Raw genomic sequence first — 14,692 nt, forward strand, 5'->3', positions numbered from 1 at the left:
CTGCTGAAGGTTTATTGAGTTTTAAAATCCATACCCTTGGGAGAAGGGGAGAAACGTTCTGAGGTGGTGGCAGAGCGAGGCGGCACTTGCTGACTGATGTCTGGCTTTGGCACCAGCATGTCCTGCTGACTCCTGGGTGATTGCCTGGTGACTGGCGCCGGCTGGCTCAGGTCCAGCCGTGCAGCTCCACAGGCCTCTCTGGCCACACACTTGCTCCCTCCCGGACTGCCATATGGGAAAGCTCCAAAGACCGAGTTGCAGAAGCTGGAGGCCACCTTCCCTGGTTCACTGGGTCCTGGCCCTGGCCCAGGCCTTTATCTGGACCACAGCTTCCTGGCCTCTAAGGAATGGTGGTGGTGGAGGAGACCTGGCTGTCATCTCACTCTCGGGCTGCAGTCCACCGCCCTCGCCATGTGTACAGGCTGAGGCTCAGAGAAGGGCAGCCACTTGTGTAAGAGCCACGGCAAGGGAGGGAGGGAAACGTGAATGGCCAGGAGCACCTAACCAGCCTCTCCGCCATCGTTTGGCCTGCCTGAGTTCCACACTGGGCCAGGCAGGGTTGCTCTGATGAACCCTCAGTGCTGGGCTTACCTCTGTGCCCAGGCCTGGTCATGGCCAGAGCCTGAGGTCAGCACCTGCTTTAACCCATCGCCTGCCAGTCTGCCGGGAGACTCCTGCTCCAGCCAGGAAGCTGTCTCCCCACCTTCCTTGTGCTGCTCTGACCAAGACTCCCAGGAAAGGCTCCCTGCCTTTCCGCCCCCTTCCCCATCTGGAAAGGAGGTAATGAAGGCCGCCCCGCATTCCCGTGTCCCGTCCTTGGGACAGCTGAGGCACATCAGAACTGGCCTCGGCACAGGAGTCCTCGGTAAAGTGAGGGGACTCCAGGGAAGAACTGGCGCTAGGGTAGTGATTTGTTCAGACGGAGAAGGGGCTGTGACCCAGGCATGGTGCCTGCCACAGCAAAGCATCAGGAAACTGGCTGGAGGAAGTGACCTAAGGAATGAGGATTGTGGCAACAGGAAATGGTGTGGGTAGGGGCCAGGGGATAAAGGGTGCTTAACAGTTGGGGGTGGCTTTAGAACAGGGGGCTGGGGATTGAAGGAAGGCAGAGCAGAGGCCAGAGTGTGGGGCATCTTGTTTGAGAAGCTTTGGCACAGGGCAGCATTGGGGGACTTTAAGGAGAGTACATGATCTCACCCCCCACCTCACCCCACGTTTGGCCTCAGGAAAGAGAACTGGGCTGGAGGAGTTGGGCCATAGCAGCTTAGCTGTAGCTGTGGCCACAGATAAAACATACCCAGGAAGAGAAGCAGAGTAGAAAGAACTAAGGAAGAGGACCAGCAAAAACAGTCCATTTGAGGAAAACTAGGAGAGTGTAGCACCACAAGACCTGAGGGAAGTTCTGGCGAGATCAGTGCTAAGGGCCCCATGGACCCTGGGTCCAATCGCAGACAGTAGCCCTAGTTGTGGCTGAAACAGGCACCTTCACCAGAAGGCCAACATCTGCTCACCATCAAGATGCCAGGCAAGGTCAGTTCTGGCCTGGCCATCCAAGGAACCCAGGGTCTCACAGCCAGAGGCCACTGGGGCTGTAAGAGGCCAAATCTCCTGGCTGGAAGGGCCTGTCCAGCCCCTAAAGCAGATCCTCCCAGCACCGGGCAGCTACTGCAGACCGAGGTTTGTGGCGTTTGCTCTGCACTTCTGTGGCAACAGTGCTTGCTCCTGGCACTGCCATTCTGGCATCTCATCCCATTCCCTTGGGTTTGAGCTTGAGCATGCGGTATGAGGACTCACCAGCAGTGCCAAGCTCCTCCGGACAAGGAAGCTACCTGGGGAGGCGATGTGCAGTAACTTGCATCTAAGGAGCCCCAGGGAGGTGGCTCCTGGGAAAGGGGTGACTCACAGAGCATTGGCTGACCCCGACCCACTCCCGGGGACCGGGATCCTCAGCGCCAAGCAGCCTCACTGTGATGCAACCTGCTGCGTGTTCCCCACCCTTGCCGCGGCTGCCCTCGCGCCACGCAGTCTTTTTCGGAGGCTCCATGCCATCTCCGGCCACAGCCCGTGCCTCGGCGAGCGTGCCCGCCACCTCCAGCGCGGCGCAGGAAGCCCCGGTGGCCCGTGTGTCCGTCTCCAGTCCGATCTGGTCCAGCCGCTGCGGCCTCGCCGACAGCCTGGGCGCCAGGTGTGTCCCACCGACAGACAAGGCTGCAAGCCCCTGTGAAGGCGCCACCGCAGGGCCGCGCCAAAGTGGGCATGTTGCCAAGCCCTCGGCCGCTACCCTGGCCATGGCCGCCGCGCCGGCGCCGGGACCGACCCCGCTCAGCACCGGCCTCGGGGCGAGCCCCAGTGCAGCCTCCGTGATGGCGCTCTCCGCCCCGGCGGCTCACTGAACCCAGAACCCCTCCACACTCGAAATGGTTCCCAGGGGGCACACGACACCCGGCCAGCCGCCGGCACAAATTGCAATGAAGAAAGCCACACACCGACGTGTCCCGACTTATTCGTCTGAGGGGACCAAACCCTCCCCCCCCCCCCCCCCCCCCTTGCAGTAAGTAGCGCCGCTTCTCGCCAGCAAAACCAGGAACCCGCTCCCCGCCCCCACCCCCGGACCTGGTTGCTAGGTGCCGATTGGGAACTATATTTCCCAGGATGCAGCCGGGCGCTTCCCAGCATCCCAGCAGCCAATGACTGCCAGAGGTGTGAGGAGCCCCTCCCCCCAAGGGTCAGCTCTTCCTCCCGGAGCCCAGCCGGGAGCCTCGTGGGGTGGACAGGAACAGGCTCTCTCTCTGTTCCGAAGCTCCAGGTTCACAGCCAGGCGGGGCAGCGGCAAGGCAGGTGTAGCAGCTAAAATCAGGAACCGCGTTTAGGGCATGGAACCTGGCTCCTCAGACCACAGGCTGAAGGTTGGGTGTTTATTCATGACATACAGCCTATATTACAAGACATCGCTAGAGCAGGGGCTGCGAGTCCGAGCGCCCCCTTGCACCTGTCAGCAGCTCCACCTTCCAGGCCAGGCCTGCTGCCCTCAGCCCAGTCTGCCTGGGCAGGCAGCACAGCAAGCATCGTGTACAGGCTCAGTTACAGGATTAGATGAAGCTCTTCTACCTGGAATGATCAGAAGTTCTGCCTCCACTGCAGTTAAGGCCACCAAGATGAAAGCAGAGTCAGGCTGGGGACGGGTGGGAAGCATGAGGGGGGTAAGAGGGCCTGGGAGAGTAGATACCCAGAGGGCCTGATTGGAATAGAAAGGGATGATCTTGGTTCAGCACTCCCAAAATAAGGGCAAGGTGACTGCAGCAACCATAGAGCTTCCCCAGGAAGAGGACTGTTACTCCCCCTCCCCCGCTACACCCTCCCCCTCACCTCACTCCCAAGAGCCAGACAAAGAGCCCAGGGAACTCCACAGGAGAAGCCCTGCCAGGGCCTGGAAGGCAGGGACAAGGGCTGGAACCCGGCCCACCCTGGTCCTCACTTGTGGGTGTGTAAGCAGGTGAGTGAGTCTCCTCTTCATAGGAGGTCACAGCCTGGGGTTTCCCCCTGGGTGCTCACAGCAGATCTTTCCTGCATGGTGGGTGCCTCAGCTCTGACGAGAAAAGGTGGGCCTGAGCTTGGCTCATCCCACTCCCACTAGCATGCACTGGAGACCCCAAACCAGCTAGATGGGAAGGGGCTGGAGGCACAGCCCCCAGGGCCCACGGGTGTTCCAAAGTCCCCTGAGTTATGGGTTCAGCTGATGTAGACTCGGTGGAAGTCATGGGCACCAAAGGCTGCGTTGCACTTGGGACACTTCCTCTGACGGGCCTCATAGCGGCCCCGCACGCACTCGAAGCAGAAAACGTGGAAGCACTTGGTAAGGACTGCATCCTTCTTGCGGGTGTTACAGCAGGGGCAGGTCAACCGTGCCTGGGGCAGGCAAAGGCATCAGATCAGATCAGGAACATTCCCGACGGTGCCCAGAACCCCAGCTGACAGCAGCAGGTGGTTCTGGCTATGCTATCACACATACAGCCAACTGCATCTAACTCGCCCATAACCCTGGGGGGTGTGGGTGAGCACTCTCCATGAGGGACTGAGACTCAGAAGAAGCTGGTCTCAAAGCTACAAAGCAGCAGCTGGATTCTAAGCTGGCAGTGATGGCCAGCGGTCACTGTCCCCCTCTCAAGGCCAACAACCCACAGGCTCATTGGCGTCATCTCTTTCCTCCCTGTTTTCTCTGGAAAAACCCCAATCCTGACTTAAGCCAAATGTCTACTTCACCTGCACCCCTAGCCACAGCTGGGTCTGGCAGAACGACTAGAAAGATGCAGTCTCCACCCTCAACTGGGTCCAGAGATGCTGCTGTGGGTCCCTGGATCTCTGCTCCTATCCTGAAACCTGCCACCTGTCCAACTGCAGACAGGAATTCCCTCAGCTCAGCATTCACAACAGTTCTCCTCTGCTCTGCTCGAAATCCCAGCCCAGCCACCGCATTCTTCCCAGCTCTCAGCTCTCAGAACCCCACCATCAGCATGTGATAGGCTCCAGTCTGTCTCCTCTTAAGAAACCCTTCCCTTATCCACCATAGCTGCCTGCAGTGCCTCTGACCTTTTAAGGCCAAAGTGCCTAAAAGATCTATGACCCCCCGTCCACCCTCTCTTCACTCCAGTTAGCGAGTGTGCAAGTAATGGCATCTGACCTCACCAACACCCTGTCCAAGATCCATTCCTATAAAAACTGCCAAAGCCAAGGGGCATCTCTCATCACTCACTTCATTTGCCTTCTTGGCAGCTCTGATTCAGCTCACCCCCTCCTCCTTTAAGTGCTTTCCCATCTACTCCCTCTACGATCATCTCTCCTTCACCCCAATCCACAGGCTTCTCTCTTGCGCATCTTTAAAGCTTTGAGGTTCCTAAGGGGAATGACCCCATCCCTTCTTATGCCAGACCCTCACTTCTATCTCTGCCTCAGCCGGCAATCCCCCAAGCCTCTGTTCTCCAGACCTGCCCTTCTGCTTCGAGTGCTTTCCCAGACAAGACCCGCGAGCACCTTGTTCTCAACATCTCTGAACACTGCCCACCAAGCCCCACTCTTATTCAGTCTGTCTGATCCCACTAACTGCTCCTCTTCACCCAGTTTCTCAAATCAGGTGCCAGGAGTTCTCAGTATTTCTGTCTCCCTCCAATCACTGAATCCAAGCATTTCTGCCTCTTAAGTATCTCCTGAGCTCCTCTACTTGTTTCTAATACCTTAGCTCAGGATCAAGTTTTGCCTCAACGATTACAATAGCTTAACAAATCTCCCTGCCTCTAGTCTTTACCCACTTTAACCCAAATCTGATAGCAAATCAGACCACAGTGCTATGGTTCAAAACCCTTGCATGTCTCCACGTTGCCAACCTGGCTTACCGCACGTTTGATCCTGTGCCAAACGTTTTAGGTTGACACTGCCCAATGTTCACAGGCTTGCTGGTCACCACAAAACCCACTTTCTGTCCTCCAGCACCCCTCTCTCAATTAGGGGCCTCACCTCTGCCTTCCTCTTTGCCAGAACCCTCTTATCCCCATTCCTCACAGCCGACTTGGACTCATCTTCATGCTTCTTTTGGATGACATTCCTTCCAGGAAGCCTGCTGACCCCAGGGCCGGTCTAAGCGCCTCCCTTCCCCGAGTTCCCACACTGCTGATCCTCAGACGGGAGAATTATGTGGCTGCCTCCTCCAACACAGTCAATTTCGAGATCTAGTTCCAAGCCCTCTGCCTGACCTGCAGCGTGTGTACTATTCTTGGTCAGTTGTCTGACTCTCCATTACAGGTCTGCCCACTTCTTGCTATCCTTATTTCTGGGGTCCCCAGACCACCAACCCCTCATTAAGATGCCTAGGGATGGGGCACAACCGAGCCGCACAGCCCACCTTGTACTCCTTGATCTCCTCCTGCAGGATTTCATCAGCATCTGCATAAACCTCCACCTTCCTCTGCTTCTCCAGCTTGCGCCGCAGTCGTGAGATGTCCTCCTGAAGCAGGACAGGGGCTGGGCTGAGCACAAGGTCTGCATCCTAACCGCCCCCCACGCCACACCAGTGCCGTCCCCACCATGTGCACACCTGAGCCCTCTTGAGGTTGAAGCTCTCTTTCTCTCGAGCAGCCCGGCTTTCTGCCAAGCAAGGTTGAATCTCTCGCAGCCGCGTCTGCACATGCTCCAGCTGCACCTTCAGGTCCTCAGCCAGCTGGGCTGCTTCCACAGCCTGAGGCGGGAGACAAGGAGGGCACCATTCTCCTGAGCCTACGGAGTTAGGCACCACGGTCCACAGATGCTTGTGTCAAACATTCCAGTGGTTCTTGCTCTTGGGATTAAATCCAATTTTCTTCCCTGGAGCTGGTCCCTCCTCACCCCGGACTCATACCGGCTCCTATTCTCCCCATTCCTGGCCCTTTCCTCACCTGCTTATTGCTCTCTCCGGAACCTAAGCTTGCACAGGACCTGTCCTCTGCTACCACTCCAAGGCATACGTCTGTCTCCCCTGCAACTCCCTCAATGTAGATGTCACTTCATACTTTTTTATTCGTTATCCCTCACAAGACTTGCCATGACCTGTGATAACACTACTTTCTCTCTGGGATTACTTGCTGGCTACCTGTCCCCTGAAGACTGAATTTCCCTCTTCTAACAGGACCCTCTTGTTCTCATGGTCTCCCCAACACTGAGCACAGGGTCGGGTATATACAGCAAGGGCATGTATACTGTCTAAATTAGGGGTGGGGAACGTTTTCTCACCAAGGGCCATTTGGAAATTTAAAATAATATTCGCTTAATGTTACTCACTTACTATAAATTTTGTTACTATGAAAAAAGCGCCCAGATTTATTGAATTTTGAGTTCCACCTGCAGTTGCCTTGGCAGGGCCGGACCAAATAATTTCGCAGGCTTACACTGCTTTTCCCCACCTCCGGCCTAAATGAATGAATGAAGCAGGAGGAGAAAAAAGTCCAGTGGGGAAAGAAACTGAAAATCAATATCCATCTTAAGCTTTACCATGAGCTCGCTATTTGTGTTTTAATACAACTATGTGACAGGAAGCACCACCCCATTTCACAGGTCAGGATGTGGATCCTAGAGCCAAGGAGACGCACCGAATCCAAGTTCTACTCTTTCTTGAGCAACTCAGTTGACCTCCTGGGCCTTAGTTTCCTCACGGATAACAAGAAAAACCGTCACAGGATTATTATGAGACTAAAATCTGACCACATATGAAAAGTCCTCACTCAGCACAGGGTCTGGCACGTAGTAAGAGTTTGAGACGTGAGCCAGCGTCTTACGTTGCTTCCCGAGGCCCGGCCTCACCTTCCTCTTATTGAGCTCCAGGGCCTGGCTGCGCAGCGTCAGCTCCTTCTCCACACCGCCAAGGCTGCCCTGCAAGGCCCGCTCTTTCTCCTCCAGCTTCTGCACAGTCAGCAGCTGGGCATCCACCTGAGAGCAGGGGAAGAGATTCAGTGCTGGGAAGCCCCTGCCTCTCCAGCTCCACCCTACAAGCCCAGGGTGACCATACCTGAGACTTGAGGCCAAGAACCTGCTCACCCAGCTCATCCTTCTCCTCCCGCAGCAGCTTGTGAATCTGGTTGGCCTTGATCCGCTCCGACATCAGCTTAAAGTTGGCATCGTCCTTTTCCCGCAACTGCTGCAGCAGCCGCCCGTTTTGCTCCTGCATGTCCTCAAAAGCCTGCCCTGTCACATCCATCTCCGACAGCAAAGCCTCCTCCTCCTGCGCGGGCAAGGACAGAGGGAACGGGCAGATGGACAGGATGACCATGGGGAAACCCCAGGGAAACAAGGCTGAGCAAAGTGGAACCAGGCCATCTGCTAGAACCCAAGACTGGGGGTGGGGAGAGCGGGTAAACATTTAGAAGAGAACCCAAGAGGCTCACACCTGCTTGGTGGCACCCAACTTGCGCTGCAGGTGTTCAATCTGCTCCTCGGCCTGCCGAATTCGCCTCAGGGCATCCTCGTCTGCAATCTTCTTGCTCTCCCTTCGATCCCTCTCCTCCAGTTCCCGGATACGACTCCGTAGCTCATCCACCTGCAGCCACCAGAGGAGGGAGCTCTCCTGTCAGGCTTCCTGTTGATCCAGGGCTCTGCTTTGGCCAGAACCCTCTGGGGTAGCCGCTCTCTATGGCCCCCAAGCCCTACCTGACCTCACCTCGGCCTTGGCCTTGCGTTCAGCCGCCATGAGCTGCACCTTATCCCGCTGCTCCTTGGGTGCCGACTTGTACATATCCAGCAGCAGCTTCATCTCCTTCTGGCTCTCCTGGGCCTTCCTGGGGGAGCACAGGGGCCTGGTGAGAGGGCGGGAGGCCACGTGGCATGGGGGGAAGAAGACAGGACAGGGCCTCACTTGAGCTCTGCTCGGAGACCTTTCAGGAGCTCTGGCTCCTTCCTCTTCACCTCCTCCACCTTGGCCTTCTCCCGATCGGCTCTTGCCAGTGCTGAGGCTACAGGCTGGGGTCCCAGGCCAGGCCCTTCCCGCTCCCGAAGCTCACGCTTGGGTCTGGCCTCAGGTTCTCGGCCCCGGGAAGAGGGGCCCTGGGGCCCGGGGGTTAAGGCCTGGGCGTCTTCCTCAGAGGGGACCGGTTCCTCCTTCTTTGCTGAGGAGGTATTCACGGTGGCAACAGGCATTGGAGCGACCTCCTTTCTGGTCTCATGGGGTCCAACAGGGCCTGGCCCGCCCTCCTCTTTCCCTGCGGCTGGGGCGCTGAGGCCCGAGTCCTCCGGGTGGCCCAGGTTGGGGATAGGGTGCGTAGAGCCACTGGCCTGGGCCCGGAGCTGCAAAGAACAGGAGAACAGGGCTGCAGTGAGACGTACTCACCGGGCTCTAGCCAAGGTTCCTCCCAGGCAGCCCTCTCCTCACCTTGCCAATCTCAGCCTGCACTTCCCGCAGCTTCCGCTTGTATCGCTGGGCATCCCCCTTTAGCTGGTGGTTGTGGTTTTGGAGACTGCTGATCAGGTGGCGCATCTCACGGTTGATGGGCCCTAGGGGAGAGTTGGGGATCAAGGTCAGACTGACCCCTGTATTAGGGCCCAACTCTTTAGTGGGGGAAGAGGAGGAGCCAGAGCCATCACTCCCGTTATAAAGAGGGAAACCGAAGCCTTTATACAGTATGACTTCATCGAAGAAATGTAGACTTTACAACATGATCTCATCAAAGTAACGGAGACTTTACTTTGAAGAAAATTCACCCGAAAGTAACTTCACACTGTGTTATTTCTGCTCATGTACGTTTTTAAATATTTCCAACTCTCCTTCAAAAGAACACATAACAGTAAATCCACAAGTGAGTTCCATCTACTTCGGAATTTTTAAACGAACGCCGCCTTCTCAGTGATACATTCCCAGGCCTCCCCATCCAGAACTGCAGCACCCTTTCTCCTAATACTGCCTGTCTTCAACCCACACTTTTTCTTGGCGTGTGAGTCATTATCTACAACACATATTCTACATTCCCTTTCCTTTTCCTTCCTTCCCTATTATGACAGTGCTCCACACCACAGGATTCTTTGTGTTTTGTTCACTGGTCTAATCCCAAAGCCTAGAAGAGAGCCTGGCCCATAGGGGGTATTAAATAACTCTTTCCAAAATAAATTAATTGTCTGAGAGAGACACCAGAAGGCCAGAGAACCACTGGTGGGGCTGACAGCCTGCTCCATCAACCACCTCAGCTGGTTGTAACTCTTACTGTGCCTTTGAGCCAGGTGGCGTGGTACCTGTTTTCCACAGGGAGATGAGGCTCTGTGACAGGAAGGGTTAAACCTCTGGCATCTGGGAGAGCAGCCGCCCCTCACGAGGGCCTAGCAATCCCAGACAAGGCCCACCTCCACCCTGTCCTCACCACATACCCGCCTGCTCGTTGGCCGCCAGGTTCTGTTCAAACTCGATGCGCAGCATCTCGTACTCCTTGCGTACCTGGGCCAGTGTGTCCTCCAGCTGGATAACCTCTGTGCGCAGCTTCTTTTGCAGCCCCAACTCATCGCTCTGTGGGTGAGGCATTAAGGACCCACACAATCCCTTCGCTCCCTGGAAGCCCCCTACCTTAGGCTTCAGTGGCTTAAGAAGAATTTATTCCCAAGGGACCCCTGGCAGGCATGCAGGGACTGAACCCAGGAACGCCTTAACCCTCAGGGTCTGGCACTCTCCCACAGCTCCACCCGTTCCTGGGCCCTACCTCCATGTGCTCAATGTGTCTCAGGTGCGAGTTCTTGGTGGCCAGCAGCAGCCCCCGGGCCTCATCCAGCTGGGTCTTCACTTGCAGGGACTCGTTGTAAAGCAGCGAGAACTGGGCCTGCAGCATTCGATACTCCCCCGTCTCCCGCACCACCTCTTCAGGAAGGCTACGTAAGGCCACCTAAGGCGGGAGCCCAAAAGCGATCAGTGAAAGGATTCACCCCCACCTTGCAGTCTTAGGCCCTCCCAGCCCAGCCCCAAACAGCTCACCTTGAGGCGCTCATTGGTCCGCACAGCCCCCTGAAGTTCAGCCTGTATCTTCTCCAGCTCTGCCATGCGGCTATTGGCCAATTCCTGGTTTCCCTCTAACTCTGCATTCAGCATCTCAAACTGTGGAATGGGAAAGGTCATGGGAGTCAGGGCCAGGCCAGGGGGCATGTTCCTTCACACAAGCCCCACTCAAGCTCTCCTCTGTGTAACAATGACTATTCTGAGGCCCCTGGGACAAGCCAGACCTAAGCCCTTTCCTAAGCGCTCCCAGGCAGGTGGAAGGAAACAATGCGCCTGGTGAATGCTAGGAACAAGGCTGCTTGTAACTGACAAGGAGCCAGCGAGATCTTCCTCGAAGCCCTGAAGAGTAAAGGAAAGGGACTTGGGCATGGTGATCCCCACACACCAAGAAAGCGTGCCCCTGCCGAGAGGTGAGAGCGCACAGATATGAAAGGAATGAGACAGTGACTAAGGCTGTCTCACAGGCTCTTCTTCAGCCACCAAACTAAGAATTCCAATTGCCTACATTTCCTTTTACCTACTGTCTATACTCGCTCTCTGTGGTGCTTATAACCAACTGATGTACTATTTTACTTACTTCTGTTCAGTTCTCCCGACTTAAGCTCCCTGAAAGCTTTGGTTTTTCTCTATTTTTTCTCCAATATGCTTGCCGCCTAGCACTTAGTGTTTAGCAATGACTTATTGAACATATTTGTGCATAAATACAACAAAGAGCAGCATGAGTGACAGGGAAGGACCTCAGACACCATAATTCTGTGGGGAATGACAAGGGTAGAGAAAATATGATAGGAGGGACTGGGAAGGAGGATACCTGCTCACCTTCTGCATGTTGAGTGTGATCTGGCCCCCCTGGAAGCCTGAGGAACTCCCAGACACATAGTAGCCAGAGTTGAGCTGTGGAGAGGAGAGAGACAGACAGACAGCTGAGTGTGGAGGAGAGAACCTAGGGCCCTTGGTACCAGCCCTGGCTCCACCGGACACAGCACCCTCACCCCACCTGCTCCAAGGCCTCTGCCAGGTGCTTATTGAGCTTTTGCTCACGCTTGCGCAGCTTCTCAATGTCCCACTGCAGGTCCTCTACTGTCGTCTCCATCTCTAGCACTTTGGTCTCTGCTGATGTCACTTTATCCTGAAGCTCAGAGTACTGAGAACAATGAAGAGGGCAGATGCTTAAATGAGGAGACTTGGTTGTCCACCTAACCTAAACCCTGCCCTGGGTCTAATCCCACCCCCAAAAATGCAACGCCCACCTCCAAGGAGATACGGTGGTGCTTCTCCTGCAGCTGGGTGGCCAAGTCCTGAAGTCGCCGGTTCTCACGGCCCAGCTCCCGGGTGCGTGCCCGAGCCGCCTCACCAGGGGGCTCACTATCCCCTGGAAGTCAGGGCTTGGGTCAAAGTCAAGTCCAGGGCAATGGGGAAAAGTGCTACCTCCTTCTGGGGTCTGCTATGTGCCTAGTGTGATCCACCATGACAAAGCCAGGAGTCTTTACCCTCACTGCCTAGCTCAGGAGAGCCATTTGCCCAGAATGCCAAGGCTAGAGTGACAGAACGAAGGCTTGGGGAAGCCTGTCTGCCTACAAAGCCTGGGCACTTGCTGCTGTCTTATGGATCAGCATCTGCCACTGAGATTTGTGCAAAGTGCTCCAAAAAAGATAACCCGCCAAAACGGGTTGGCCCCACTGGAATCAACAACTCCTCTTCTTGATCTCTTTAGAGTTCAACTCCAGAAATCAAATCTACAACCGAACCCTTCCCCGAGAACATGCCTGATGTATTCCTTGGGGAATTCTGGCTGCCTCTGGGCCAGCGGCATTGAGAAAGGGGTAGCATAAAGATGCAAACTGGGATGGACATCTCTGGGCGGGGCACAAGCACTAACCTCTGCTGTACACTCGCTGGCAGAGTTCCTCCACCTGGCGCTGCAGGTGGTCTGAGGCCTCCACGACTCGGGACACGGCGGCCTTGGAGAACTCCATTCGGCCCTGTAGCTGCAGCTCCACCTCCTCACTGCTGCTGGCACCCAGCGCCACCACAAAGGCCAAGGCCGGCTCACTGAGTGGGGGCCGCAGCTGCACGGGCAGGGTCTCTAGGAGGGATGGAAACACTAATGAGGACAAAAGCAGCAGTCACAACTCTGAACCAAGTTCCACACTGAGCCATTCGACACTCGGGCTCACTGAATCAACACAACCAACACCTAGAGTGCATTGTTATCCCCATCTTGAAATCAAAACGAGATTCAAGAGGTAATATCCCTAAGGCCACAATGCTCCCAATTACTTCTGCAGGGAAGCCTTCTCAAACCAAACTGGAACCCACACCAGGCTCTGGCTTGGTCAGATCATCAAGGCTATGGGTGATCCCTGATCAGAGCACATACAAGAATCAACCAACGAATGCATAAGTAAAACAAGTCTATGATGTTCTCTCTTTCCCTAAAATCAATCAATCAAATAAAATAGAACCACACACAAGTGCACACACACTAATTCCCGTTCAGGGGCCCCTATACTTTTATGATTTACAATCACTTCCTCTCTGATGGCAGGGGTACTATTTCTTTTTGCTTATCTATGTCTCCTGCAAGTCTAGATCAGTGCCAGATACAGTTAACACTCAACATTAACACTTTTAACTGAGCGAATATCAAAATATAAAAGGCACTATGAATCAAGTCACTCAGATTCCAAAGCTTGTACCATGCTGCCCAAACATGAAATCAATTTTATGTGCATGTGTGGGACGGGAGGTGGGGACTCCAGGAGCCTAATATCAAAAGTCCCTTTCTCTCCAGAACATTTCCCAGACATAATTAAGCTCCCCAGATCCTAGGGCTCTGACCCTACCCCTCAGTTCTGACGTCCCTGGCTCTGTGAGAGGGGTCTCGTCACGGGTCAGCCCCTCCTGGGTTCCATGCGCCTCTGTCCCTGAAGACAGCTCCCCCTGGTTCTCATGGTGTCGGAGAAGGGTTTCCACAGTTTCATCCAGCTGAAGGGAGAAAGCACCAAAAATGTTACGAATTCCTCAGGTGCTTCCATCATAACACTGCTGCCCAGCAGAGGAGCCTGAGAATTGGCAACTGGATCAAGGCCAGGTCCTCGAAAGCAGAGGCATCCACCTGGGCCCAGTAGCGATTGACAATGAGGAGCGTGGCATCATCTGTGGCCTGCCGTTTTTCCAGCTTCTCAATTCGTTCTCGGAGTTCATCTTCACAAGCCTGTCGCTGTTCCAACCGCTCTGCTAGTTTCTTATTCTTGAACTGCAAAACCTTCAGGTCCATCTCCTCCTACCAAGAAAAACAGAAGGACCAAGAAGAAAGTCAAGCAGGACCCAAGATATCAATCACAGAGAGAGACAGAGGACAGCAAATGGAATGGGTGGGAAGAGGAGTATCCCAAACTAACTGCCAACGGGATTTAAAGAGGCGCAGACACCCACAGGGTGTCTTGGTTAAGGAGGGTCTGCTTCCGTCTCTTCCGAATCCTTCTAGGAGCCTGTTTTCCTATCTGGAAAGGGAGAGCAGACGTCTTGTTCTCGGTTTCTTTCAACTGTGTCCTGTAAAGTGGATCCTGCTAAATTTGGGGATGTGGGAATAAGGTTCCGGGCGATTTGGGCGGAGAACAGGGTTGGAAGTCTGGTAAGTTGAGAGGGCTGGAACGAACCGTAGAAGAGATGCCCCCAAGACGAATGGGTTCTATAAGTGTGGTTGTGGTCTTCTCTTCGCGGCTCAACTTCTCCGGGGGCCCCGAGCCCCCGTCGCCGGCGGCGCGTTTGTTGCCGGGCCCAGACATGGCCGCGGCGGCGGGAGCGGTGCAGGGTCTCCCAGGAACGCCAGGCAGGAGGCGGCGGCACTTCCGTCACCTGCAGAAGACGGAGACACAGATGTGGACGCGACCGGGGCTCCGCGGCCCCAACCCTTCACCGCACATACCTGCCGCATCCCGCCCTCGCCGCCCAGGCCCTCACCTGCAGCGGGATCAGCCCAGCGCCGCCATCTTGGACTTCGCCAGACGTCACCCGGCCTCCGCAGCGCGGAGCGCAGGCGCCGGGAGGCAATGCCGGATGTGGTGGAACTGCACTTCCTGTTTCTATTGGTTGCGCTTAGTCCCGCCTATCGGGTTTCTTCCGAACTTCTCCTCTTTTTCTCCGTGATTGGCCAGTAGACGTCCCTATAGTTACTGACACCACAGCCCACTCCCAGCCTAA

General features: G+C 55.4%; 1 protein-coding gene across 4 annotated transcripts; it reads right to left on the reverse strand.

The window, feature by feature from the left end:
* Positions 1 to 2,904: 2,904 nt before the first annotated feature.
* On the reverse strand, positions 2,905 to 14,585 carry RNF40 (ring finger protein 40). Of its 4 annotated transcripts, XR_006739932.1 has the most exons (21): positions 14,453 to 14,585; positions 14,149 to 14,347; positions 13,605 to 13,772; positions 13,333 to 13,474; positions 12,366 to 12,590; positions 11,737 to 11,858; positions 11,484 to 11,630; positions 11,306 to 11,380; positions 10,466 to 10,585; positions 10,197 to 10,376; positions 9,871 to 10,006; positions 8,885 to 9,006; positions 8,372 to 8,799; positions 8,177 to 8,294; positions 7,907 to 8,056; positions 7,529 to 7,741; positions 7,324 to 7,449; positions 6,086 to 6,226; positions 5,894 to 5,995; positions 3,476 to 3,906; positions 2,905 to 3,235 (listed from the first exon to the last, which is right to left on the reverse strand). XR_006739932.1 is itself a non-coding variant. In XM_036412780.2 (20 exons), the coding sequence occupies exons 2-20, from the start codon at positions 14,275 to 14,277 to the stop codon at positions 3,730 to 3,732; spliced, it is 3,003 nt and encodes a 1,000-aa protein (XP_036268673.1). In that variant the 5' UTR covers positions 14,278 to 14,347; positions 14,453 to 14,585; the 3' UTR covers positions 2,905 to 3,729. The 4 variants fall into 4 exon arrangements, 2 of the variants coding, with proteins under 2 accessions (XP_036268673.1, XP_036268672.1); XM_036412780.2 differs by having other exon boundaries at positions 2,905 to 3,906; positions 12,366 to 12,572; XM_036412779.2 differs by having other exon boundaries at positions 2,905 to 3,906.
* Positions 14,586 to 14,692: the final 107 nt, after the last annotated feature.

Source organism: Pipistrellus kuhlii, unplaced genomic scaffold (genome assembly GCF_014108245.1).
Source record: "Pipistrellus kuhlii isolate mPipKuh1 unplaced genomic scaffold, mPipKuh1.p scaffold_m20_p_48, whole genome shotgun sequence".
Taxonomy (NCBI): Eukaryota; Metazoa; Chordata; class Mammalia; order Chiroptera; family Vespertilionidae; genus Pipistrellus; species Pipistrellus kuhlii.

Bases quoted from the DNA above. Each gene is read 5' to 3' on its own strand.
- RNF40 (XM_036412779.2), bottom strand. From the start codon at position 14,277: ATGTCTGGGCCCGGCAACAAACGCGCCGCCGGCGACGGGGGCTCGGGG. The intron at 8,800-8,884 runs GTGAGGAGAGGG...TGTTCTTTGCAG, and splicing joins TGCAGGCTGAGATTGGCAAG to CTCCGGGCCCAGGCCAGTGG. The intron at 3,907-5,893 runs GTGGGCTGTGCG...TGCCTGCCCCAG, and splicing joins AGGAGATCAAGGAGTACAAG to GCACGGTTGACCTGCCCCTG.